The sequence below is a fragment of the Dermochelys coriacea genome, chromosome 2 (genome assembly GCF_009764565.3).
Source record: "Dermochelys coriacea isolate rDerCor1 chromosome 2, rDerCor1.pri.v4, whole genome shotgun sequence".
Classification (NCBI taxonomy): domain Eukaryota; kingdom Metazoa; phylum Chordata; order Testudines; family Dermochelyidae; genus Dermochelys; species Dermochelys coriacea.
This window is the reverse complement of record NC_050069.1, coordinates 269,215,445-269,243,286: the sequence shown is the minus strand read 5'-3', so window position 1 is coordinate 269,243,286 and position 27,842 is coordinate 269,215,445. Positions and strand designations below refer to the sequence as shown.

The 27,842-nt window shown below is 42.2% G+C and overlaps 1 protein-coding gene across 17 annotated transcripts in view; it reads left to right on the top strand.

The window, feature by feature from the left end:
* Window positions 1–27,842, top strand: part of MAP4 (microtubule associated protein 4) — a 301,104-nt gene that overhangs the window by 176,469 nt on the left and 96,793 nt on the right. For all 17 annotated transcript variants that reach the window (XM_038388353.2, XM_043509817.1, XM_043509805.1 and 14 more), the window contains exons 5-9: window positions 3,131–3,262; window positions 13,267–13,377; window positions 14,023–14,151; window positions 14,678–14,770; window positions 21,037–21,174. In XM_038388353.2, coding sequence (XP_038244281.1) covers window positions 3,131–3,262; window positions 13,267–13,377; window positions 14,023–14,151; window positions 14,678–14,770; window positions 21,037–21,174 — 603 coding nt within the window. The remainder of the gene's footprint in view (window positions 1–3,130; window positions 3,263–13,266; window positions 13,378–14,022; window positions 14,152–14,677; window positions 14,771–21,036; window positions 21,175–27,842) is intronic.

Here is a 27,842-nt window from a genome sequence, read left to right as displayed (position 1 = left end):
CAATACCATCACCTGTTAAATTTGTCTGGATGACCAAGGATTGTGCATTGAAATGAATCAAATGAGCTTGAGGAATCTAAACTTTTTAGCCCTCAGTTATAACTCCGTCCATTTTAATATACAAAATATTTACCTAGGATAGCAATGTTTTTAAAAGGGTGAACTGGAAATCTTTTTTTAAAAAGTTGTCAACATTGGTAAGTAACAGAATATATGTAATATAAATTTTTTTCTTTATTCTTGGTCCACTCATATTATAAGTTAAGTGCCAGTGGCGATCCTAGTTTAGTACAGCTTAAATAAAACAGCTCTGTGTAGGGGAGGCAGGGTTTCCTAGTGGATAGAGTACTGGATGGAGACTTAGAAGACCTGGGTTCCATTCCTGGCTCTACCACTGACCTTGCTGGGTGACCTTGGATACGGCACTTCACCAATCTGCCTCAGCTTCCCCATTTGTAAAATGGGGGTAATGATACTTCTTTTACAAACTGATTTGAAGCTGTATTGATGCAAAACACTATATAAGAGGTAGGTACTTATGTTATGTAAAGCAAGCAAAGCTTTGTTTTCTGTTGGTTTGACTGTCCTAGCCCACAGCAGCAGCGTCTGGATCTCTACTGCCCAGTCTCCAATGTTTTTGCTACAATAAATGCAGATATAAATCAAAATCTATCCACAGCATTATAGGAGTTTTGTTATATTTAGCAGCTGTAAGCATAATTCTTCTTGTCTTGCTTTCTAGCCACCGTCTTGTTTTCCTGCTTTCTCTCCATTCCCAGCATGCTCTACATTCCAGGGAAATTCCCCCTCCCTTTATTTAAAGGCACAGATGTAATCACTCTGCCACTTACAAATACATCTTATAATAATTTAAAAGTTTTTCCTTGTGCTTACTTGCCAATGCCATAAAGTTCTGGTTTCTCTTCTGGTACAATAGGTACCAACAACTTATAAATGTGTGTTTTTATTCTAGCTCTAACACAAAGATTTTTCTAAAGCATTTAGAGCCCAATCAAAGCCCACTGGGGTCAGAGACTTTAGGATTCCTGTCAAATTACCCTAATTTTTCTCAGTCCGTTTCCTCACATTGGCATAAACATTTACATCTTCCTATTATTTCATACGATGCGCTATAGGCAGACAAAAGACTGTCATGTTCCTGTCCGGAGGAGCTTACAACTTAAATAGGAGCTTATAGTAGATGTTAATTAAATCCCTTACTACTTTATCCTGCAAATAATTGTGAATAATGGTGTCTCTTCACATTTATAATAGCACTTTGCAAACCTTAATTATCGTTCTCTGTTTTGGTACAATATTGCTGTTAAGTTGTCATTTTGCCTGTGTCATCTAATCTGACACCAGTTTATCATCAGACATTGTCTGCATTGATCCCCTCACCCCCTCCACGCACACAGCAGTTTTGTTCCCTCCACATTCCGCCCCAGTGCACACATCCACACCTTTATCCTTTGCATTCAGGAAGCAGTGCTATCTTAAAGGGATAGCCTGGGAAGCTTGTACACCCGGCCTGGCCTGGGAAGCTTGTACACCCTCCTTGCTGAAGTGAACCATATCAAATTCAGTCATTTAGAAGTATAATAGCTAAGAGTCACCAACAGAAAACCCAGCATACTCTTGCCAAACCAGTATCATCTGTAGGATCCCATTGTGATAGCTAGGAGTCCTCCATCAATGTTAGTCAGAAATTGGACACACTTTCTAAACACTTTTTTCTGACTTGTTGCATGTGTATTAACATACAGAGGTGGTGTATGCACTTGTATATGTATTGTGCATTGTTATCAAAACACTTTAATAGTTGTATACATTTTAAATGCCCATTTTCTGCCCCTCAAAGGTACATCTAGGATTTGGCAATATACTTATATTATTAACTGCATGTAATTAACTGGCACAGATATGCCAATAGGTATCTTTAGGTAATTGTGAACCTTTAATAAAGCCTTATGCTGTTTCCCTTGAATCTCTCCTGTCTTCCGCTGAGCTCTTCAGGACTGCCAGTCTGTCTTGTTCAGCCCTGTCAGTCAGAACTCCCTTCCTGCTCAATGACGCTTCCCCCCATGCACTGCTTTGTCCCTCATCCTACACATTCTCTGTTGATTCCCATACATGCCTGGCAAACCCCAGACTGTTTATAAGGTTTCAGGTAAATTGTGGGTTGGAGCAGAATAGAGGGAGTCTTTATGGACAATTGTGAAACACTGAGTTTTCTGAGATCTCATAGGAACATGGAACTGCCAGACTGGACCAGATCATTCAAATAACTGCAGGTGTTTCACAAAACAACCAAATATTGAAAGACTTGCAGTAAAATCTCATGATGGCAACACCGGGATTCTGACTTTGGGCCTATGGTAATTGTAACTTTTGGTGCAAGTTAAACCTTGCAGGAGCCCAGTAGGCTCTATTTGACTCAGAATTTGATTTCATTCAGAACCCAGTGCTTTCCTCTGTCCCAGCTCTTACTGATGGGTCTCTGCTGCTTTTGTTTTTCTTTCTGAAGTGATTAGACATTTCAGTTCAGTTTATATAGTGGCAGTTACCGGAGATGCGCGCACACCCTCAGCAGGGACAAGTGACCATGAAAATAACGCTCAAATGCTTCCTTTTATGTTTTGCTAGATAAATATTTAGGAGTGTGCAGCTGTGCCTGGGAAGTCAGCAGTGTTGCCAGGCTCCTATGAACTACTCTTTCCCAGGGGAAAAAAAGAATCACAAATAAGGATGTCTTTGTTAACCTGGCTCCTCTAAGTTATGTTCTAACTTGATGTAATTTTCTGGTGAAAGTACACCCTAAAGGGTAGGGTGTGCTGCTGGCACTAACTTCTCAGCATTTAAAGGCATCTGAACACCTTGTGGTTTATAAATACTCCATTCTTGATTTAATCAAGCTTCTTCAAATCCCATTCCTTCCTCCATTCCTCTTTAAAAACGTCATTAAAATTGTAGAACTGGGGCACACTGATGGGTCTGATTTCACTGGAAAATCATGTGTGCTGTCAGTCTTAGCAAAAGTTCTGCCACTCAGCGTAACATAAACCATATACACAGAAGTAAATCAGGCTAGTGACTTACTGGTAAGCGCTGCTTTTTCTTCACATTTCAGTATCCCCTAGAGAGCTCATGGGTGAAAAAATGTCCTACAAAGAGTTTCTGGATCACGACGAGACCTGGGCGATGGATGATAGAGACCTTTGCTTTGAATCACAGTCGATATTCAGACCCATGGAGGAGACAGGTATGGCTGTATTAACCTACACTGTTGTTAAAATAATCTTATGGCTGCAGCATAGCCAACAAAATCCTGGAATCTCACCATCTCATTTAAGGTTGTTTTTTCTATCCCGCATTCACATTTTTTCCTAAATGCATTGCCCATAATTCCAAAGACCTTAACACCCCAGTGAGTTATATAGACTGTCAACCTGGTGTTTTAATCTGACAGGGCATAATCTAAAAAAATGAAACAGCAGAATAGGTCATCTGGTAATTATATCCTTGTGTCCTATTAAGCTCTGTTGAAATGGGATGCTGCCGTGTGAGCCAATTTAAATGGAGTCATTTTTGGTCTTTTGTTAAGATTGTAGTGTCCCTGTCAGATGCTACCCACGATCTGTGAAAATGAGCTGTGCTTCAACTCACCTCCATATATGTGTGTGTGTGTGTATGTATGTATATGAAGTGCAGTGACAGAGATTGGGGCATATAGCTCACATCTGCCAGTGATCTTGGACTGACATAAACCTACTCCTTTCTTCAAACAAAGTGCTCTAAACTCATGTCTGTATTCATAATGATGACAGACTTGGTATCTTTTTTTAACTAATGGTCTCATGGTATCTTTTCCAACTAATTAGTTAGTGTCTGCATTATATTCACTCCATATTAACAGTAATGTTTGTTGTCAAAACACATCTGTCTTTATTGTAGAAACAATCTATATGTGTTTTTAAAAAAGAAAACATCTAAATCTTTTGTTCAAAATGGTCAAATTTCTTCCAGCCTTGGATCCCATTGCCAGATTTTAGTTCAGAGGGGATTTTTACTATTTAAACAGGTAAACAGATTAGAATTGGATGCACTGTGTTCTGCCTCTGCTCATGGAGACTAGAGAGCATTTCATGAACCAAGCTGAAGTGACATTTACTACTCATCAAGGGGTGCCAACAGATGCTATTGCTGTTCCATATTTTTGTTAAATGTTTAACTGGGAACTTTTGGAAGGGCAATATCTTATTTGTTACTTTCCTAGCATTTGGGACAAAAATGGACCATAAAACCGAAGGCTTGTTCTTGGAATCCAATTTCTACCTTTTATAATTTTCTTCACTTGTGGAAGTTCATAAAGCTTGTCTGTCTCTCCTTCCTCACTGCTTGCCTGCCTCCCTTTCTAAATTTACTAGTATCTAAACCTCATCTATTGTTTATATAGCACCAATAACTACAATATTGAGTTATGCTTTCTTCCTCAGCACACCAAAATGTACTGGATTGTATTTCATTTTGTATATATAGATGCATGATGAGATGCTCCATCAAGTCCAAACAGGGACTTGAAATTCTGAAAAATGCAATTTCACCAAATAGTTAACTGCACTTTAATACTTGTCTACAAGACTGACAGTGAATAATTAATATGTAGAGTGTACAAATTGCATCCAATAAACTTGTTTCACTGGCTATGATCATAACTAGATCAAGTATCCATTTTATATATAACTGGAAACCAGTGAAAAAAGATGTTTCTGGAATAAATATTCTTGCAGTTAAAATTCTTGTACAGGTGTTTTGTTTCTTTTTCATCCCTGTGTGAAGGTACAATATGGATATCTTATAACTATGAGTAATCCAATTACTGAGCAAGTCACTAGTTCTAGACTGTTGGGGGCAAAACTCAGGTTTTTTCTTTTCACCTAATTGACCTTTTTCCCAGCTCTCACGCTATTCTAATACCGTGCGCATATCCTTTTCCTGGTGTTTAGAGCTACAGAAGCTGTGTTTTCCGTAAGTCTTGTATGCATAGTCCTTTTGCCAAAAAGGAAAATTGTTCAGTCAGATTGAATGATGTCTCTTTATGGGTGTCCATGCAAGTTACACAAGGATTGTTCAGTTTCCAAAGAAGAGCTATTGAGTCTGACAGCTGAGCATGATTGCATTCAGGAAGCAGTAGAAGTGTTGGAAGTCCAAGTCATAAATGTCTTGGGCTGCACAGTGGACCCCCAACCAAGAGGCACTTTGTGACTAGCATTCAGAGCTCTGCTATGGAAATTTTTGGCTGTCTCATGCTGAAGGAGGTGTTGCTCATCAATAAAAAAAAATAGATATTTTGATAGCTGTCCTAGCAACCAGGGCAGAAGTTCAGTGTGAAATTCTAGTTGTGGTATTTGTGATGGTGAATCCCAGCTATGTTGAAATTTAGCTAAGATTAGATGGAAACAATATACTGTTTCTGCATCTCAGCCATCCTGATGAAGACAGCTGGACAATATATGAAGCTCAACCAATCATGAAACTTCTGAGCACATTGAGCATAGAAATGTTTTTAAGAGCTTCCCCATCGTCCATCTCAAAGAATAGGCTTGTCATGAATAGTAGACTGAGGCCATGTGTACACTGAAACTTGTGGCAAACTCAAGTTATGTCAGCTTACAGCTGCCACAGTTAGTATGTCACTTGTGTGTGTGCATGCTTGGCTCTTTGTGTTGATGGTGCGCACCATGACTGTATACCAGGAGTGCTTGTATAGCTCCAGAGTGCGGTGCACTATGGGTAGCTATCCCATTGTACAACTTGCCACTGTCAGGCGCATTGCCTTTCGGGAAGTTTTGGAAATGCATGATGGGGCCAAAACAAGTTGCTCAGGGGTTATTGGGAGCATGGGGTCAACATCCCAATTTGAAACTGTCTCAATCCATAATGTTATCTATATCCCACAATTTTCATGTCCTTTTTTCAAAATCCCACCAACCTGCACAGCCCTCTGATGGAACCATGGAGTCTGCACAGCTCTGCACTATTTTCATGAGTGTTGCAAGTACAGGTCACTTGATCTTGGAATATTTGCAGAGCCACAAAAACCATATGAGTGGGGAACATGAAGATTTCTTGGAAGAGAGATAGCTAGCTGTGGGACACAATGAGAACCAATTCAAGGTTGTTGGTGGCATTCATGGTGCAACTGCAGATGATGGAGTGCCACTTCTGAGCCCAAGAAACAAGCACTGACTGGTGGGATCTCATCGTAATGAAGGTTTGGGATGATGACCAGTAGCTGCAGAACTTTTGGATGCTGAAGCTCACATTTCTGGATCTGTGTGCTGAGCTTGCCACAGCCCTGTGGCACAGGGATACCAAAATGAGAGCTGCACTGACAGCGGAGAAGCGAGTGGTGATTGCACTGTGGAAACTTGGTACCCCAGATTGATGCCAGTTGGGAATCAATTTGGAGTCAGGAAATCCACTGCAGGGGTCGTTGTCATGCAAGTGTGCAGGGCCATTAATCATCTCCTGCTATCCAGGACTGTGACTCTGGGCAAAGTGCGGGACATAATGGATGGATTTGGAACAGTAGGACTCATAAATGATCTGGAGGATGGTGTGGATTGCACTCTCAGCAAATTTGCGGATGATACTAAACTGGGAGGAGTGGTAGATACGCTGGAGGGGAGGGATAGGATACAGAAGGACCTAGACAAATTGGAGGATTGGGCCAAAAGAAATCTAATGAGGTTCAATAAGGATAAGTGCAGGGTCCTGCACTTAGGATGGAAGAATCCAATGCACCGCTACAGACTAGGGACCGAATGGCTCGGCAGCAGTTCTGCGGAAAAGGACCTAGGGGTGACAGTGGACGAGAAGCTGGATATGAGTCAGCAGTGTGCCCTTGTTGCCAAGAAGGCCAATGGCATTTTGGGATGTATAAGTAGGGGCATAGCGAGCAGATCGAGGGACGTGATCGTTCCCCTCTATTCGACACTGGTGAGGCCTCATCTGGAGTACTGTGTCCAGTTTTGGGCCCCACACTACAAGAAGGATGTGGATAAATTGGAAAGAGTACAGCGAAGGGCAACAAAAATGATTAGGGGTCTAGAGCACATGACTTATGAGGAGAGGCTGAGGGAGCTGGGATTGTTTAGTCTGCAGAAGAGAAGAATGAGGGGGGATTTGATAGCTGCTTTCAACTACCTGAAAGGGGGTTTCAAAGAGGATGGCTCTAGACTGTTCTCAATGGTAGCAGATGACAGAACGAGGAGTAATGGTCTCAAGTTGCAATGGGGGAGGTTTAGATTGGATATTAGGAAAAACTTTTTCACTAAGAGGGTGGTGAAACACTGGAATGCGTTACCTAGGGAGGTGGTAGAATCTCCTTCCTTAGAGGTTTTTAAGGTCAGGCTTGACAAAGCCCTGGCTAGGATGATTTAACTGGGACTTGGTCCTGCTTTGAGCAGGGGGTTGGACTAGATGACCTTCTGGGGTCCCTTCCAACCCTGATATTCTATGATTCTATGATTCTATGACTCCAGAACTGTGGTAGAGTGATAGACGGCACACGCATCCCTGTTTTGGCACCAGACCACCTTCCACAGAGTACATCAACAGAAAAGGCTACTTTTCTATGGTTATGCAAACACTGACAGATCACTGAGGATGATTTACCTATATGAGTGTGGGCTGGTCAGAGAAAGTGCATGACACTCACATTTCTAAGAAAACAGGACTGTTCAGAAAGCTACAAGTAGGGACTTCCTTTCCCAACTGGTGGATTACCATTGGGAATGTTGAAATGCCAATAGTGATCCTGGGGGACTCAGCCTACCCATTGCTCATGAAGCCATACACCACCTGTATGAGAGCACCCCTGTATGCACGCCCTACACACTATTATAATACTCTTTGTACAAAATATGCCTTGTGAGGTATCATTTGAAAAGTAATAACTCGCTAGTCAATAGTATCATGGTGAAATGTGTGTAGCAACATTACATGTAAAGTTATGAATTCCCCCTGAATGATGGTGGCACATGTTCAAACCCACATAGCCCTGATTAGACACGATAAGTCAAGAAGTTCTGAAACAAAGGAGTGTGTGTTTATCTCAATTTACATATAAGTTGTAAACAGTCAGACCAGCAAGACAAGAGACAAGGAAAATCTGCATTTCAGCAAACCGAGATGAGAAGAAACAGCATGCTTCCTATTTCACTATCAGACACCATGTTGCCGCCTTTACTGTTTTGAATAAACTTTGCTTTGGGGGTTAACCTTTGGGAACATGCATCTCAAAGTGGGGACTGGACTAAAAAGTGAGGGGCAAAAACACCTGAAGTTATCGCTCTCTGTCCATCATCTTTTCACCTAGAAGACAAAAGAAACAGCTGTTGGACTTGGGGAGCAGATCCTGGCCTGAGGGTTTGGTCTGCAGTGTTACTGGAAATGTGAGATAAGGGCACCTTGAACCAGTTTAAGTTTAGTAAGAGTTTTATCTTTATTTCTCTTGTAACAATTTCTGACTGTAATGCATTATATTTGTACTCACTTAAAACCTGTCTCCTTGCAGGTAATACACTTGTTTTATTTTTTAATTAAAGTTCAATCCAGTGTTAATTGTTTGGGTAACTTCATTTAACATAGCAGACTGTTGTATGTTGATCCCCTTAGAGGGACAACGGGCCTAATGTATCTGGACTGTCCAGGAGAGGGCTGGATGGTGCAGAACACGTTCTTTGGGGAAAATCCAGGCCTGAGAGCATGGTGGGGTCACCCTGAAAGTGTAACCAAGCCTAGTGGAAGCCACAGTATGACTGATATGTGGCTGGCAGGGTGCAGCTGTACACAGACATGCATGCTGGCAGGCAGTTTGTGAGTGGCTCAGGTGGGAGTTAAAGCAGCAAAGCATAGTGAGGCACCCACAGTTGCAGGGCAGGTGGTGATACAGCCCCTCACTAGTTTGGAAAGTCATACTGGCCACCTTGACAGCACCAAGGAATGATTCAACTACCGGCTGAAGTAAGTTCAGAATGACAGTTGAATATGCTTTTGGTCATTTGAAGGGTTGGTGGCATTGTTTACTCACAAGATTGGACCTCAAATGAGAAAAGTATCCCAATGGTTATAGCTGCCTGCTATGTCCTGCATAATACATGTGAAGCAAAGGGGGAAAGGTTTCCGCTGGGATGGAGAGCAGAGGTGCAGCACCTGTCTACTGAATTTGAACAGCCAGATAAGTGAGCCAGAATAGTGTGTGGTGTAGTGTGCTCTACTTGGACCTGCTCTTTTGTGGGGTGGTAGGAATTGTGTGGTTATTGCTGTATATGTAGGACTCTAACATTGGCGATGCACCTATTAATTTCGTGACTGATCCTATGAATTGTGTGTGACTGTGCAGTAACAGGTAATTGGTTTCTTTCAGAACAGCTCGGCACTCGGCAGCATGTGTTGTGAACTAATAAAGATAATTTATATTCCAAATAGGATTTATTCTGTAATAAAATTATTACTTTTTTAATGTATTTGTTTAAAATTGCCCATTTTTGCACTAAAGTTTAATTAAGTGAACAGAACTTACGAAGGGGAAAGAATATTCACGTCTATTTCAGGTACATGTAAACCAACCGTAGCTTTCATAGGTCAGTGTATGTGAAGCTCTGATTGTCTTTAATGACCTCTGGGGTGGAGTGGTGGGGGTAGTGCAGCGACCACTGATGCCATGTAGAATGTTGGGGGGAGTGGGGGGTATAGAGAGGTCCCGATATTGAGTTCTGTGTGCTGCAGAGGGAGGCGAGCTACAGTTCCATCTGAGTCTGGAGCATCTGTGTTTGCTGCCTGAGAAGCCCCGTTATATCCTAGTGCATCTCTCTCCCCTTTTTGTACTGGGACTCCTGAGCCTTTCTCCTTTCCACTCTTTCCTTCCCCAGGCTGTCCACAATGTTCATCCTCCAGGCCCTGTGCTCACGATCCAGTGCATCACTGGCTTGCAGGATCTCATTGAACATGTCGTACTGAGTCCTCGTCTTTCTCCTCTTTACCTGGCTCAGGCATTCTGCAGGTATGGAGGGGGAGACCCTGATGGCCACAATGGCAGCAGTTGAAGATAAAATACACAGAGGTACCATTATCAATATATTCACTACAGAAAACAAAATTTAGGAAGCTGAATTCACTCCCCTTGCTCACCTAAAGTTTTAAGCACTATATTTTCACGTCTGCTTGGGATTGCTTGAGCATGGCACCAGCCATGATGAGTGCGGCCTGTTGGGGGGGCTGGGAAAATGACGAGGGAATTGCTCAGCTGCATGATTCTAGTAGAATAGGGCAATGGCATTGAATATTGTCACAGTTTTCCACACACAGTGGTGATTTTAGCTGATATTTCACTCCTGAGGGTAACAGAAGTGGAGAGAGTACCAGCTGCTGCTGACATACCAAAGTCATTGGGGCCCAAATGCTGTTAGACTGTGTACTATAATGGTGCCTACTGAAGTTATTGCTGAATGGAGAGGGAAAGTGTTCTACCTCAGAGGAAGAAATAAGGCAGCCCTCCTCAGAAACCTTCAGCAGAGGATTACAGAGTCCTTCAGTAAAAGTTTCATCGAGATCTCTCAGGAGGATTCAAGGGATATCCCTGTGGATTTAAACAAACTGCTCTGCATGGCCACCCCGCCTAAGTAGAGGAGAATGAAAAGCAGAAAGCAACTCTACCTCTCTTGGTTGTACCACTACCTATTCTAGCATGAGTATATTAATGAAAAGACAAAAATTGTATCTTGCTGCTTTGGGTTGCCATCCCTGTAATTAAAAATTCATCTGCATACTTACCTGAGTTTCCTTCCCTTGCATCAGGCTTGATTGGCAGGACTGGCTAGACTCTGGTGGAGTTAAAACCAGGTCCTGGCTTGCTGTGCGGCTGGATCCCCTGCTTGCCTGTCCTCCATACTACTCCTATTCCTCATCCACAGCCACCTCCTCGCTGTTCACGGCAGCAGCTTGTGACTTGGCAGGTTTGCAGCTTGGCACCGGATGGCTTGTTGGCCTCCCTGACTTTCTGGTATGCCTTCCACAGCTCCGTGGCTTTCACATGGCATTGCTGCTGATCCCTGTTATACCCCTTTTCGTGCGTCCCCCGAGGAATCTGCTCATAGATATCAAAAATTTCTACAGATGGTTTGGAGCTGTTCCTGCACAGCTGCTTCTCTCCACAGGCCCATTCTAAATAGGAGCGTCTATTCCAAACAGGAGCGTGACTGGAGCATGTAGCTGGTACGGTCAGTAGGCCAGTTACACACAACAATGGAGAGCTGCTAAGTGTGCTCACCAAGCCGGGCAATCAGGAAAATCTATTTCAAAAATTTGCCAGGCTCTAAAGGGAAGGGAGGGAAGACTTCTGGTCTTGATGATGCCTGGGCAGTGGAGTTCACAATGGTGACCAAAGTGATCATTGTGGAACAGCTGCTGAAGTACAGTTAGGATTTACATATATAGCGCTTTGTCTACACATGCTCTGCATCAACCTAAGTATGTCAACTGAGACTCTACTCAGCATAGGGAGGTTGGGTTACTATGATGGTGCAATGGGGCACTTACAGTGGTGGGAGACCAATTTAAATGTAGATACATGCACAACTAGGTTGACATAAACTGTTGTGCATCAACCTAATTGTGTAGTACACAGTGCCTGAGACTGCATCATTTTAATTGTGCTGCATAATATGAGATCTCTATACAGAATGCATGCAAATCAGCTGTGGAAACCATGATTATTCCTTCCTTTCAGCAATGTATAGTGCATATACTAGCCTATTCCAAGGGTTGAAGGATATACTGTCAGAAATGTCACTTGTCTGCTGTGGGTCCTGAGCAAAGGATCTTTAGTTGCTTAGCTGCATCTGTCTAGTCAATGAAGTAAAGCATACCTGGTGCAAGCTAATAAGCTAGTCCTTGATCCTGAAAACTGTCTAGAGGCCTCAAAACCCAGGGTCAGATGTGAGAGAGTGACATCATGCAGTGTGCTTCTTTACCTTCACCCAGTTGCACATTCTTTTTTTTTTTTTTGGTTATATTCGGGCACAGTGATCAGCCCATGTTCGGTTTTTACAGCTCTGTTCTTCCCTCTGCCTGCGAGATCAACCCTCTACTACTCTTGCTCATTGCATTTCTGTTAAATGGCTTGGCCATTTCAGTTAAATAATCAAGCCTAAAAATATAGTGCAACTCTTCTTGCAGGGTCCTGCTTAGGTGGTTGCACTCATTATTTGGGAGCACGTGTGTGTACACACACACACAGCAGTCAGCGTTGCTGAAATGGAAGTTCCTTTCCTTTTTTGTTGAGTGTTTGGCTTGACCTTTGAGTATATTCTACCAAGGAGAGGCATAAATACTTTCTGTCTTGGGCTATATATCTTTTGTCCAGAGGCCAGTCAAAAGCTGACTCCAGATAAATGAAATTTCAGCTTTTTGCCTGTCGGGCAAGCTGCTGACTTGCATTAAAATTCCTTTGTGAGACTTACTAACCAGTGTGTCTGATCTGGAACATATAACAAAGATTGTTCTCCTCACAGACTTTTAAGGTTAGAAGGGACCATCATAATCATGTAGTCTTCCCTCCTGCACATTGCAGGCCACGGAACCTCACCCACCCAGTCCTGTAATAGACCCATACCCTTCCTCAATCATCTTGTAATGTCTCTGAATGATGATAAAAGTGGGTGATTTCTGTGCCTGGCCCATTATTTTGCTAAATTCCTGCTCTGGCTCAGCAGCCAATTACACCTCGTGCTGCTCTGAGGGAAGTGTATATATGGCTCATTATATGCTTTTCCCCAAAGTGCAGTATGGGACATAACTCAAATGTCATTATGTCATCTGAGCTGGATCAGTTTTCATTTCTTCTTCAGATCAGATATACCGGTCCATCAAATCACCCAAGATTTAAATACTGCTTGTCTTTGAGAGAGGGACATATAGGTGCACCATACAATATTTATTCTACTCTTTAACCTATCTTGGCTACAAAATAACATGGACAACAACATATTCATGTTGGGTATAAATCTTGCTTGAAAGAGGACAAATAGTCCTTTTTTTTTTTAAGGGTTGGGGGGAGAACACCCACATTTCCTAGCTTTGTATAACCGCTTGCAGGACGATGTTGGTAGTGATGCTCATCCTCAGCATTCTTACATAATCTTACTCTCATGTTGTCATCCTTTTGTGGTAACATGTTTGATTTATTCTCATGTTCCTTAGAGCCCTTCAAGATGCACAGAGAGGATGTCCTGTCCGATATGCTGCTACGTCCTTCTGGGGAGACTCACCTACCATTCACAGAGCATTTTGAAGCTTCAGAAGAAGTTCATGGTATAATCCTCTATTGAATATGTTCGTGGGCTGCTGTTAACCAAGGGTTCATTTTTCAGTTTCTATATATGGAATTGTGGACTGTCTACAGAAATCCGTTAAACTGGCAATAGTGTAAAATTTTACTTCCTTTCTTCTCCTGAATCGTCTATTGTGAACAGTGTTTTGGGCTTGAGCTCTCTCAACAGACCTAGTCTTTTATCCCCTTTTTGTCCTATTTTATTTTAATTAAAAAAAAAGCTGAATTAAACTAAAGTCCAAACTTTAACTTCGTCTTCAAATGTTTTGTCCCCATTTGTGGGTTTTTTCACTTTCCAGTTTTCAACATTTGGACCTTGGTAGCTTGAGAGCTTCTATAAGAATAGCTTATTTGGGAATAGTATCTGAAAGGCACACAACTTCCCTTCCCCTGCCCAATAACATTTGATTAACTTTTTCTTGGTCTGTATAGCAGATCTAGTGCCTCTGAGTGAATTAACAGGTAGGTTTATGTACAGTATATAGACTCATGTATACATTGTTTTGTGATGAAAATAAAGTACATTGCTCTGTAAGTTAATGGACCTAATGAAATAAGTTTGTGTTGGAAACAAATCAGAATTTAAAAGGATGATAGCAGTGACAAATGTACTTTATTTCTTACAGCACCCCATGCAGCTGTGATGGTACCTGAACTGCCTTCTTTGGGATCCCCATATTCTCCTGCAGAAGTTATAGATCCATCTGCTTTCATGACCCTGGATTCAACAACAGAGTCTCTGCTGAATATAGCAGGTGAAACACATGTCTGCTGCTGCCATGCTACTTTATAACTGGGGCCAGAGGGATCTGCGGGTCAGAAACTGTTAGGTGTATTAATCTTAAAAAGAAGATCATATTTGGCTTTTCCAGTTACATAAAATGAGTCAAGATTAAGAAAATATCCCATTGGAAAGAACATAAAATGCTTCAACTCAGTTTTCAGTCTGAAAGATTTCTTAAGGTATTTGGGAGCAGAATATCTCATTGAGAGAGAGTCTCTTGTGCTGGTGGATCTTAAAATTAGTATAATGATGATATCCCTTTCTTATATAATCCCTTAGATCCATAATAATATAAGAGGAGAACACATGTTCAGGTCCTGTAAGGTTTCCCAAAATGAACTAATAAGTTCTTTCTACGAATGAAGTTGCAAAAACAGCAAAGCCTGTACCACATGAGTAAATATGTGGTTGCAATGTGTAGTTGAGCATCTGTTTTGAAGTCCAGAACTAGTGCTGTTGACATTGACAGGGCTATATGTACTAATTGTTTCCCTTAGCACCTGCAAGAGTGACAGTGCCTGAAGAACATTGGCTGGGAGTTCAGTATGCTGTGGAGGGACTAGATGAATCTTCCTTTGTAGAGCCACCAGGTAAAAATTAAAGTATTGGGTTGTCCCCAGAAAATTGTTTCTGGAGTCTTTCATCAGGATTTGAATGCCAGAAATAATGGTCTTTCCTTCCCTCTTAAAAATGGAGGCTAAGGGCTGTATTGTGGGTACTATAGCATGACTAAAACACTGCTGGGTTGATTCTGTAATATCCTTGGAATAGAAAAAAATCTTCATTGAAGGTATATTTCTTATGGCAAAGTGCTCAGAATTGGGAAAAGAAATAAAATTAATTGTGAAGTTTAGGTATCTCTCTGAAGATGGATATATCCTTGCTATCTGGGGGTCTGTGTTTACTCCCAAGTGAGTTATTTGGGTGGACAGACTCAAGGAGCTTTTCTTGATGTTGATAATAAAGCCTTTCAGGATACTCAAAGTCAGAGACATAGCTTTGTATGCCACTGCTAGAGATAGAGCTCTGATTAAAATGTTGTCCAGGAGGGGGTACAGGTGGATCTGCATGACCTAAGTCTGTCTGTGATTAGCACCAATATCTTTATAAAGACCTACAAGGCAGAGGACAAGCCAAATGGGAGCATCAGATATTGATAATGCTTCCTGTTGTAGGCAAACCTTGGGAACCTATGGTTGCACGGTCTGACCGAGATGTTGGAGGTGTATTCATCTGCCAGAGTTACTGAAGTCATAAAATCTCTCTGGGACAGGGATATACCGTGGAGGTTAGGGTCTCCATCTGGAACTTGGTTTTCTTCATCTACCTGTTGAGCCTTTTGAGATACAGAATGGCTCTCATTCCGCCTGTAAATTTCTTAATGATAAAGATGATAGAGTTTTCAGGGTTCTACTCCATCTTCTGAGGGAATGCTCTCTCTTACTCCCACATCCAGGAAATGAGAAATCTTGTTCTGGATTAAACCATACTTTATGGAGTTGTTTGAGATGTGGGACTAGATGAAAAATGAATGGGGTGGAGTCCGTAACTCAGCTCTAGACAGAGACCTATGCAGTCTTTGTCATAATGAGGCTTTGGGAATGGCAGGGTTCCCTTGGGGCTTTCCTCTGGAGAACAAGTTTCTCTTCACTGGTGTTTCTGTGAGGACGAAAGCCAAAAGGAATGCCTTTGCCTGAAGGCCATTCTGTACTCTCCCAAAAGGTATGGTATGGCATTGGGAAGGACTGTTTAGATTTTGGGGCACTGTCCACCACTATTTGGTCTAGCTTCTCTGAAAATCGGGGATTCCATGAATTTGGTGGAGCACAGGACCTGCTTCAAGTGGCTATCCTCCTTCCAGGGATGGAGCTATAGGTGGCACGTGGTCACTGAGCTGGAGGCCAAGGCTTTGGCTGAGAATCTCATTGCATCCGCTGAGGTTAAACAATGAATGCTGTTGTCAGGGAAACTTCCTTTAATTAGAGCCAAAGTCAGGGTGATCTCTATCATTGAGGGCTCTGCGATATTCCACCCAGGAGAGAGATCCCTTCACAAAGCAAGTAGCACTAGGGATAGCCTGAGGGAGACTGATGAAACCTCCAAATCTTTTTTGAGAGTGACCTCTGTTTTTCTATACATGGGGTCCTCAGGATAGAACTCACCTTCTGAGGGGAAAACCTTACCTTTTAGTCCAGGACTTTAGGATAGCGTCAGCCTTTAGTAGCTCAGTAATTGGGACTTTTGGTTCCTGGATCCTATACTAAGATAATTTCCAAGGATAGGGATCACTCCATGGCCACAATCACACATCAGTTGGTTTCATCTTAAAGGTATGGGACTGCTCCCTAGAATGCAAGGAAAATCAAGAGAGGGTTCCGGCACAAGTGATCAATTCCTTAAAATGGTTATCAGCCCAGGGCAAAGTTCACAAGGTCAATGACTTCCAGGTCCCCTTATCCTCTCAATCGATGCCAGCCTGGATGGCTGGGAAGCACACATGGAGTCCCAAACAGTTCAAGGCAACTGGCACCTGAAGGAAAGGACCCACAGCATAAACCTCCTAGAACTAAGGGTGGTCAAGCTGACTCTATGAAAGGTTCCAGACCAGCCTAGAGGGGAACCACATCCTGTTTCAGTCAAACAATACAACCACGGTCACACATGGGGGCAGCAGGGCAGTCCTTAGGATTTATGGGGCCCTATTCATTATTATTAAACTGATGCCCCATGCCTGACTTGCTCCTAACACAACATAAGTTTACAGTATTGGAAAACTTTCCACATGCACTTTATTAAAAACAGTTTAACAAATTAAGCACACTATAATGCTGATGGACTATACTTGCACTAAAGACGTAGAGCTATATTAAAAACATTGTTTTATTGACAGAATGATGCAAATAATTTTTTAAATTTGTCAACGTTTTATTGAAAATTACTATGAAGAGGTATTGAAACAAGGATTTGTTTTTAATTAAAAGCAATCTTTCTGGCTTTTTTGGCTGCAAAATCAGTAATAATGTCGTTGTATGACAAAGATGAAGTGATGTCTTGTTCAATTGCAAGAATAGCAAGACCAGTCAAGCGTTCCTGACTCATTGTAGAGCGGAGATAGTTTTTAATGAGCTTTAGTTTTCAGAAACTCCGTTCTCCTGATGCTACTGTTACAGGAATTGTCAGTAGAATATGAGTGGCAATGTACACTTTAGGATGTATGTCAACAAGTTTGCTGGTATGATAAAACTGTACAATGTCCATCACCGACTTTGCATGTGGCAACACTGATGACAATGTACTCAATTCTTCATACAGTTCAAGTCCATTTAAATCAAAACTATCACCATGCTTCAGGAGACTCTCTAGGTTCTTGCACTTTGTCATTAGCTGCTCTTGTTTTCCTATTTTGTTGAATTTAGTTATGTCATACAAAAATCCAAACTGTTCATGATGTGCTCGTAAGGTATTAAACCTTTCATCAAACAGCAGATACTGCTTTATCCATCACAACATTAAAAAATTCAATCTCAAATTTCTTTTCTGGATCTTCTGTGGGCTAATCTACTCCTTATGTTCTGCTTGCCGTTTTTTCCTCAAAACTCTTGTCATTTTTCGGACATGGAAATTTTGGTTCTACACCACGTGCCTCTGCAAACTTTCTTGCTGTAACCAGTGCTTCTTTGAATCCAGTTTCTCTGTATTTCACTAAAAAGTCTTGTGTGGTGTTTAGCAAGGTAAGTGTTGAATCAAGATGCATTATTTTGCTTACACTTGAGATTTTAACAAGAATGTCATACCAGATTATGACAGATGTTAGAAACTTGAAGCTGGATATTTCAGAGGCCAATGACTGTGCTTTACTTTTAGTTTTTGGATCTCTGTCTTCTTCCGAAATAGCAACCAGTGCTTTGTAAACTTCCTCAGATTGATATCTCAATGTTTTTACCCTTTCTACTGCTTTCCCAGCGTGTCTCAGATAGAGGCTTAACAGTAATACCACTGACACGTGCTTTGAATATTTGCCATCATTGAGGTGGAAGCTGAAAAGAGCATGTAAATGTGTTGCAGCAAACCTAAAAAAGAAATGTCTTCTACAGAAGACTTGGCCATATCACATAAAATCAACTTAAGGCTGTGGCATGCACACGGAACAAAAAAGGCTTGTGGGTTTTCCTCCAGCAATCCAGCTTGCACTCCAGAAATGCGTCCCCTCATATTGGTGCCATTATCATAGCCTTGTCCTCTGAATGTTCATTATGGCCAGGGAGACACTAACTTTCAGACCTGATAGAGCTGAAATTGGGACCGCTACTACAGCTCCCAAACAGATAAGACATCCTCTCGCAAGGTCCTCTGCTTCATCTGGACCTGAACTGGCTGCATGTAACATCCTGGCTATTGAGAGGAAAGCACTAGTATCGTTGGATCTGTCCTCCAAAGAACGAACACTTTTCTTCTAGAAGAGTATCAACTTTTGAAAGCATGCTCCTCAATCTGGATTGAGTTTTGTGGATGGTGCCAGGAACATGAAGCATACCCTAGCTATCCTGGATTTTCTCCAAAAAAGCTTTGACAAAGGTCTCCAACCCTGCACCATTTTGCTTCAGGTGTCCGCACATAGTAGCGTGATGTTCACAGGATCTGTGGATTTTCTGGTTGACAATTCCCAGGCAGCCAGGTTCATTAGGCAGTCTGATTAGCTAAGCTGGTGATTAGACCTCATTTTCCCAGTGGGACTTGTCACTTGTACTGAGCTCCTTCACAAACCATCCCTTCAAACCACTGATGTCAGTGTTGTATTTTTCCATCAAAACTTTTCTGATAGCCCTCAGGTCCGCCAGGCGAGTGTCAGAGCTGGCAGCACTCTATGCAGGAGCCTTACTGCTGGTTTCACAAGCACAGGGTGGTGCTTGGAACTCAGGAATTGGTTATCCCGAAGGTGAACTTTTCTTTCCATGCTTCTAAAGAGGTGGTTCTACCTTCGTTCTGTCCAAGACCAGAGCATCCCACCAAGGAGGACGTGGCACACCTTAGATTTCAGAAGAGCTCTGAAAATTTACCTCAGATGTACAGTCAGATGAGGAAATCAGATGCCCTGTATGTATCCTTTCATCTGAAATTCCAAGGACTCAGAGCTTGTAAATCCTGTGGATTAAATTATGCATTGTGGAAGTGTACAAGACATCAGAGATTCTGTTCCCAGAAGGGGTCTGGGCACATACCATGTGATCCCTGGCAACCTCATGGGCAGAAAGAGCTAATGCATTTGCAGCGGAAATGTATAGGGCAGCAACCTGGTCAAATGCTAGAACCTTTATCATGCACTACAAGGTGGACTTCCTGTCTTCTGCACAGAGATCCTTCAGCAGGAATGTACTGTAGGCAGAGGCCCGGAAATTATTTTGCCCTTTGACCAAATATAGATGGGGGAGGGGATAAGATTTTTCTTTTTCTGATCTTTTCTATAACCCTCCCTACAACTGTTCACTGTTCACTCCTTTCCAGATGTCAAGTATTGTGGGAAAAGCTGGGCTGTAAAACAAAACATTTCTTACCAATAGTTTCCTTTCTGTTAGTAGCACCTCCCCCAGTTCTCACCCTGGTGACTCAATAGTCAAGGGTCAGATATGAAGTGGAAAATGGAATCCCTTAATTAACAGAAAATCTCTTTTGAAGGCTTTCTGATTAATTTATTTTATACTAGTAACTTCTACCTTGATGTTTTAAGTGGCTGTTGCAGATGTAATGTTTTCTTGTAGTTGTATTATATTATGAAGCCTTAGTAATCACTGCTTCCAATTCTATATTCAGTCTTTCCTTTGACAGTATAAAATAACATGGAAAAACAGGTACACATCCCTATAGTTTGTCATGAACATTCCTCTCTCGACTTGAAGAATTGGAACAGCCTACTTAATAGGTGTCCTGCGGTACTAGACTGTCTATATTTAACCATAATTGGGTCCATAGGGAGATCTAATTAACCAATAGATCTTGGGTGCTCCTAGTTCATTCACATAAGATATGGAAGGCAGATTTGGGCAGGGGTCTGTGTGAGACAAAATAGGTTCAATGATCACCTTTCCTGTAGAGCAGTTTGTATCTACCTCCTACACGTACTTCTGTACCTGTGAAGGTGCAGTAAATGCATTACTAATATAAAGAATAGGTGTTCAGGGTTACTGTGCCTTTCCCAGAATGCTAAAATAATTCATTGGGTGGACATAGCTTACTCCTGAAAAGGATCCCTGTAAAAATTGCATCTTCTCATTCCATGTATCTATTCCTTGTGCCTGTTGACGATCATGTCTGATGACTTCAGTGACACATGTTTGTTTACTAGATTTTATTCCTGGGTTTGCAGGGCTTGGGCTACTGCACTAAAAATAGCTGTTGTGGCTCCAGCTGGAGCTCAGATTCAGAAGCCTGTGGTCAGGGGCGGGTTTGAGAGCCCAAGCTCCAGCCCAAACTGCAAAATCTATAATAGCTATTTTTAGCGCAGTAGCCCAAGCCTCTCAAAGTCCAGATTGGTCAACTCCGGCTCTGGAACTTGCTGCCACATGGTGCTGCTTACTGTGTAGACATATCCTGAGATGCCATAAGTGTGGAACACCGTAATGGTATTTTTAGAGTCACTTTTCAGAGTATACCCAAACTTCCTTATTTCAGTATTTGAGTAGTAATAGTATATTTAATTTGTGTTACAGTAGTGTCCAGTGGCTTCTATTGTTATGTTACTAGGCATGGTACAAATGTATGCAAAGTCACAGACCCTTATCAAAAGACCTTGCATTATATACAGGTAGGGTTTCCAAATTCACTCACGTGTAATCAACAAAAATTCCTTTTGTGTACCTAGAACCCACCAGGTTAGCTGATGTAGCAGAACAATATTTGCCAAGTCCAGTGGCGGCTGCACCTTCTGCTGTTCCTTCTGCACTAACAGAGACTATAGGAGAAACCAAAGCTACTGACACACCACAGGTTGAACTAACAGGTAAGATGTGTGGGTCTGTCTTGGTGATGGATTATTTGGTGATTGATTTAAGATTATGAAGAAACCATGTATGCACAAGCAACAACTTCACAAAACCTGTCATGATGGTGGAGACTCAGACAATATGAAAGATGATGAAACATAGGAAGGCAGTGCGACTGAATGGTGTACCAATTGAGTCATTTAAAGTATATGGTCATGAGGGAGTGGTGGTGATGAATTTTTTCAGTTTAATTCTCTGTACTTGAAAAATGCCTGAGTGGAGGAAGAGCACACTGGATATGTACGAGGGTAGCACAATAGTGATAACCAGCTGTGGCTATAATGAGTCCTTCACTGTGAGAGTAGGTCTATATAAAGGATCAGCTTTAGGCCCATTCCTGTTTGTGATTATAATGAACACCAACCGTGTCATATTCTTTGAGTGGTGGTCCTTATGTGGATTCCAGTCCTTGCACCTGAGACTGGAGACTTGTAGCAAGTAGTGTCTGTTGGTCTGTGCATGCTCAGTTGCTCTCCGTGTACTCTGAACTGAGGGCGTAAAGGACAGTGTGGACTAACACATCTCCAGTTACTTCTTACCACCACATAGCTTGTCGGAATTCTGTGTCCGTTATGGTCTTCCTCTACTGTCAATACTTGTAAATATATATTGTAAATCGTTTTTGGTAAATTTAGACTGTTTTGTTTTTATAGCTAGTATAATTAGTATAGCTCGCCGTCTCGGGAAGCTTCTCCCCATGGAGAAGGAGTATGTCAAGTATCCAGGGGTTTAATAACTGTATTTTCGGATCCCATTTCTTCTCCATCAATGACAAACACCAGCACTGCCTTGGAGAGGCTCACATCGCTGCCAAGTGCAGCTTCTGCTGCTCCTTCCCTCCTCGAACCATGAGGCACAAGAGTTCCATCTGCAAAAACACTTCATGGAGAAGGCCATGAGACAGACTCCAGTTGGACCCAGGCCGGGGAGAACCCCGTGTACAGTAGCCTTAGATTGCAAGCAGTGCCCTTCCGAGCATGAGTTCTGGAGTAGAGGCCAAAACCCTAACCCTAAGAACCCCTCTCAAAAGAGTAAGGGATATTACTATAGGTAAAAGAACAGAAGCCTGTCCTAGATCTCTTTAAAAAGAAAAAAAGTATCCCTCCCTATCTTGGTCCAAGTTGGTTGAGTCCTCATACACAGGTCCTAAGGAATTAGGTCTACATAAACCTTCCATCCAAGAATGAAAGGCGCAAAGGAAGGAGGATCCAATGATACTTGGTCCAGCTCAGTCCCACAAGCCTAAAGATTGGCACCAGCCAGTTCTGTCTCAGAATTCCACATTGGACCCCCATTTGATGGTTTCCACACCTCTGACTGGGATCCGCTAAGTACAGACCATTGGATGCTTGTATCCATCAATCTCCACCTTGGACTTCTTGAACTACAGGAAGGAATGAAACCCTTACCTTGTTGAAGGATATTTTCGCTCTGCCCTATTCACAATCCCCTCTTCTATTGGGCCCGGTTCTTCTTAGAGTGATTTCAATGTCAGAAACCACTTTGAGGAGAAGATCCTCCTGTACTGTACCCACAATTTAGAGCATTCTTCCACAAGAACTAATGGCACTTCTGGTAGAACAGGAATCTACCTGTTGCTATTTGTGGGACCTGTGCTGTTGAACATATTCATTAATAATCTGGAAAATGGAGTGGACAGTGAAGTGGTAATGTTTGCAGATGATTATACAATTATTCAAGCTTAGTTTAATACAAAGCAGACTGCAAAGAGTTACAGTGGGATCTCAGAAAACTGGATGATTGGGCAACAAAATAGCAGATGAAATTCAATGTTGATAAGTGCAAAGTAATGCATATTGGAAAAAATAATCCTACTATAATGATGGGTTCTAAATTAACTGTTACCATTCAAGAGAGAGATCTTGGAGTCACTATGGCTAGTTCTCTCAATGCACAGCAGTGGTCAAAAAAACTAACAGCATGTTAGAAACTATTAGGAAAGGGATAGGAAATATCATAATGCCACTCTATAAATCCACGTTGTGCCCACACCTTGAATATTGTGTCCAGTTCTGATCACCCATCTCAGAAAGGATCTGGTGGAACTGGAAAATGTTTAGAGAAGGGCAACAAAGATGATCAAGGGTATGGACTAGCTTCCATACGATGAGCTGACAACTATACCATCTTCCTGTATCTGGATAACAGGCTACTAATGGGCAGATCAAGCCAAGAGGTCCAGTTGGTGACCATATTCTTACTGCACCTTCTGAAATCACTGGGGATCCGTGTAAACAAAAGTCCACTTTGATTCTCATGAAGACTGTAGATTTCAAAGGAGCAATCCTTGACTTGTCCTCAGGAAAGACCTACTTCCTTGTAGACAGATTTCAGGCTATGGCCCTCTTGATAAATCCAAAACAACGAGGAGTCCGGTGGCACCTTAAAGGCTAACAGTTTTATTTGGGCTTTTGTGGGTAAGAAACCCACTACTTCAGATGCACAAAATTTTTTACCCACAAAAGCTTATGCCCATATAAATCTGTTAGTCTTTAAGGTGCCACCAGAGTCCTTGTTGTTTTTGTCAATACAGACTAACATGGCTACCCCTCTGATACTTGATTTATTAAGTCACCCTGAGACCTCACACCACAATCAGGGTCTGTCTTTCCTTACTAGGCCACATGCCTGCATGTAGATATATAATGCCATTTGCCAGACTCCACTTCAATTTCCTGCAGGCCTGGCTTCCGTCTGTTTATTCACAGTGGTGTTCAGGTTATCCTTATCTGGTAATAATCCCACAAAAGGTCAGAGCCTCTCTCATATGATGGACAAAACCAGACCAGGTACAAACGGGAGTTCCCTGGCTTCCATCCACAACTGACACAACCATAATCACGGATGCATCCCTCATAGGATGGGGAGCCCATATGGACAATCTCACTGCACAATGCACTAGGGAGGCTAGAATGAATATCAATCTGCTGGACATGAGGGCAGTTTGCCTACCCTGCAAATAATTCCTCCACCTCATAGGATTCTATCACATCCAGATAATGCTGGACAACGACAGTCTTTTACATAAACAAACAGAGTGAACGAGATCTCCTTCTTATGTTTAGAGACAGTGAAGTTATGGAACTGGTGTATCAAGAACCACATCACACTCAGCAACATGCCTACCATGTGTGCAGAATACTCTGGCAGACAATCTTGGCAGGCACTTCTCCGCAGACCATGAGTGGGAAATTCACAATTCTGTCTTGACTGAAATCTTCTTGCAGTGGGGAACACCATCTTAGGATCTGTTCACCTTCCAAGCAAACAAGAAATTCAGTCTCTACTGATCTGTAGTAGCAGTAGGCCAAGACTCCAGGGATACCCTTCTGTTATCCTGGATGGATCATCTAAGGTACCTGTTTCCTCCCATCCCACTGCATCCGTAGGTTCTCTGGAAAATTCTCCATAACAAGGCCAGGTTTATCCTCCTCATACCCAATTGTCCCAGACAATTTTGATTTCCAGACCTTCTACAAATGTCATCCCCCGCATCCTCTCATCTGGATTTGTTGACTCAAGAGAAGGGCAGGATGAGACATCCCAACTCAGACCCTGTTCATCTCTCAGCCTGGTATTTGAATGGGTGTCAGACCAAGAATGATCATGTTCAAAGGCTGTCCAAACTGTCCTCAATCACAGCAGAAAAATCTCCACTATAAAATGCAGTCTAGCTAAATGGAGGCATTCTCTACCTCGTCACAATGGAAGTAGTTATCACTAGAATCAGCAGATACCCCTATAGTTTTAGGCTATCTTCTGTCCCTCAAAATGTCAGGACTTTCCATTACTTCATTAAAGGTTCACCTGGCAGCAATCAATGCCTTCCATTCTCTTGTAGAAGGCCAATCTCTTTACTCACCCTACCACAATTTGATTCCGGAAAGGCCTCATTAGGGACTAAACCCACACCACAATGGAGTCTCAACCTGGTACTCTCAGCTCCTACCAGACTACCCTTCAAACCGATGGCTACATGTTCCATGTCATACCTTTCCACTAAGGTTGCTTTCTTAGTTGCTATCACGTCAACCAGACTAGTGAGTGAACTGGTAGCATGTGTGGCTGACCCATCCCATAGAGAGGGAGCCTCCTTTTGCCTCAACCCAAAATTTATCCACAAAGTAATTTGAGTTTCACATGAATCAACCTATTCGCTTATCGGTATTCTTCCCAAAGCCTCATGGTTCCATCAAAGAAAAGACACTGTGCTTCTGGGACATCAGACAGGCTTTCGCCTTCTATCCGCAAAGAATGAAACCTGTTAGGAAAACAGAAGACTGTTGGTATAGCAGAGCGATTACGAGGACAAGAATGATCAGCCCAGAGACTTTCTAAGTGGATTTCTAGATGCATCAGTCAATGTTGTCAGCTGTCAAGTATTCTTCCTCCAGATGGGGCGCGGGCCCACTCTGAGAGCCCAAGCAACCTCTGTGGCATCTGAGATGTACCAGTAACGGACATTTGTTAGGCACCCTCCTCCTGTTTGAGTACTGCTTACCAATCACCCACATGTGGAATACACACAGAGACCAGCACTTGAAGAAAAAATGGAGACGGTTACTTACCTGAAACCTGAGGTTCTTTAAGATGTATGGTTCCTATCTGTATTCTAATACCCACCTCTTTCCCCTCTGCTTTGGATCTTATCTGATTCATTGTAGGAGAGGGAACTAGAAAGGTATCGTCCTTTATGCCCTCAATTCAGAGCACAAGGAGAGCAACTGCACATGCATGGACCAACAGACTACTTGCTAAAAATCTCCTGTCTCAGATGCATGGAGAGTAAGGGTACCCATATGTGGAATACTGATAGGGACCACACATCTTGAAAGTAATCTCCATTTACAGCAAAGGCTCCATGGAGCATGCTTTTTGCTGATGACATTATGTTGTGCTGTAAAAATAAATATAAACTGGAAAGGGACCTAGAACTGAATTAGAAAAAATGGCATATGAATCAGCTGGAATCCATGTGGTGCTTTGTTGAGAGGGACTACAAGATGCTAGTGAAATTAGATGATATAGTGTGAGTCGGTGTGACAATTTAAATATCTAGATTCAGTCCTGAGCCATGTTGGGAATGTGGATACAGATGTCATGGAGGTGCATGGAGAGCACCTGGTGTAAATTGAGGGAGTTGACAGGAATTTCTGCCATAAGAATGTCAGGTAAACTAAAGAGCAAAGTATATAAGATCATGATTAGGCAAGCCATGATGTGCGGGTTGGAATGTTAGCCAATGTGGAAGAAAAAATACTGCTACTACCTCACACTGCTGTAATGAGAATGCTCAGCTGGATGTTGGGTAAGATGAGAGCTGATAGGCTATGCACTGAAACAGTACAAGCCATTCTGTAGGTAGTCCCCGTCATAGAAAATCTGAGGGAATATTGACTGAGATGGCTGGGTCATGTGAGACAATATGTGAGATATTTTGGCCAGAAAGTATCAGATCTAGTAGTCAGACTCATGGGACAAAGACCATGAGGAAGACCTAGAAAAAGGTGGTTCAAGATGCTGCAGGAGGATGTGAAGAAAGTTGATGTCAGCTTGGAAGACAAAGAACAAGAGCTTCAGATCCTGATTGATGGGATAAGGCAAAGAAGATGATGATTAAAAATTACTTTAAGGGCTCAGATCCATAACTAAAGTTTGAAGGGGTTGGGATCTGGGGTTGAGCTCGTTTTACTGAAGATAGCATATTATCACAGCTTCCAGCAAAAACCCCCAGTGAATGAAAATTCAGAGGTGGGAGGGTTTGGCTGAATTGTATGGCTAGGGAATGATAAATCTAGTACACCAGTGGTTCTCAAACTTTTGTACTGGTGACCCCTTTCACATACCAAACCACTGAGTGCGACCCCCCCCCCATAAATTAAAAACACTTTTTATATATTTAACACCATTATAAATGCTGGAGGCAAAGTGGGGTTTGGGGTGGAGGCTGACGGCTCATGACCCCCATGTAATAACCTCATGACCCCCGAGTGGTCCCGACCCCCAGTGTGAGAACCCCTGTAGTACACCTTCAGCTGTTGCATTAAATATGCCCAGAAGCTGATTAAATGATTCTTTACTACCTCATAACCCACAGCTCTCACAGAATGTGAAGTTCCAAAAACTGGGTTATCCTTATTTGTGGTTAGTAGTCAAATATAAAAAAAAGACTGACTTGTGATCCAACTTTGCTTTAGTCATATCAATGCGCTCACAAGTTCAATTTATTGATGATTCTTTCCCCTGTTGTTCCTATTGTTCACAGCCTCCTGTGGGTCTGAGGCCATGTCTACACTACAAAATTAAGTTTACTTAACGTATGTCTGCAGAGAGTCACCACAGTAATTACATTGCTTGTGTATGTGTACGTTTTGCTGCTTGTGTCAGCAGCACGCATCCTCACTGGGAGCCCTTGCATCAATTGTACTGTTGCGTGGGGCATTGTGGGACGGCTTCTGAAAGCCAGTAACAGTAGATGTAAGCAACGCAGTGTCTACACTGACACTGCGTCACCCTAACTACATCAACATTGACTCTACATCTCTTGTGGAGGTAGAGTTAAGTCAGTGTAGTAGGACAATTACAGCGGCAGGAGCCAAATTTT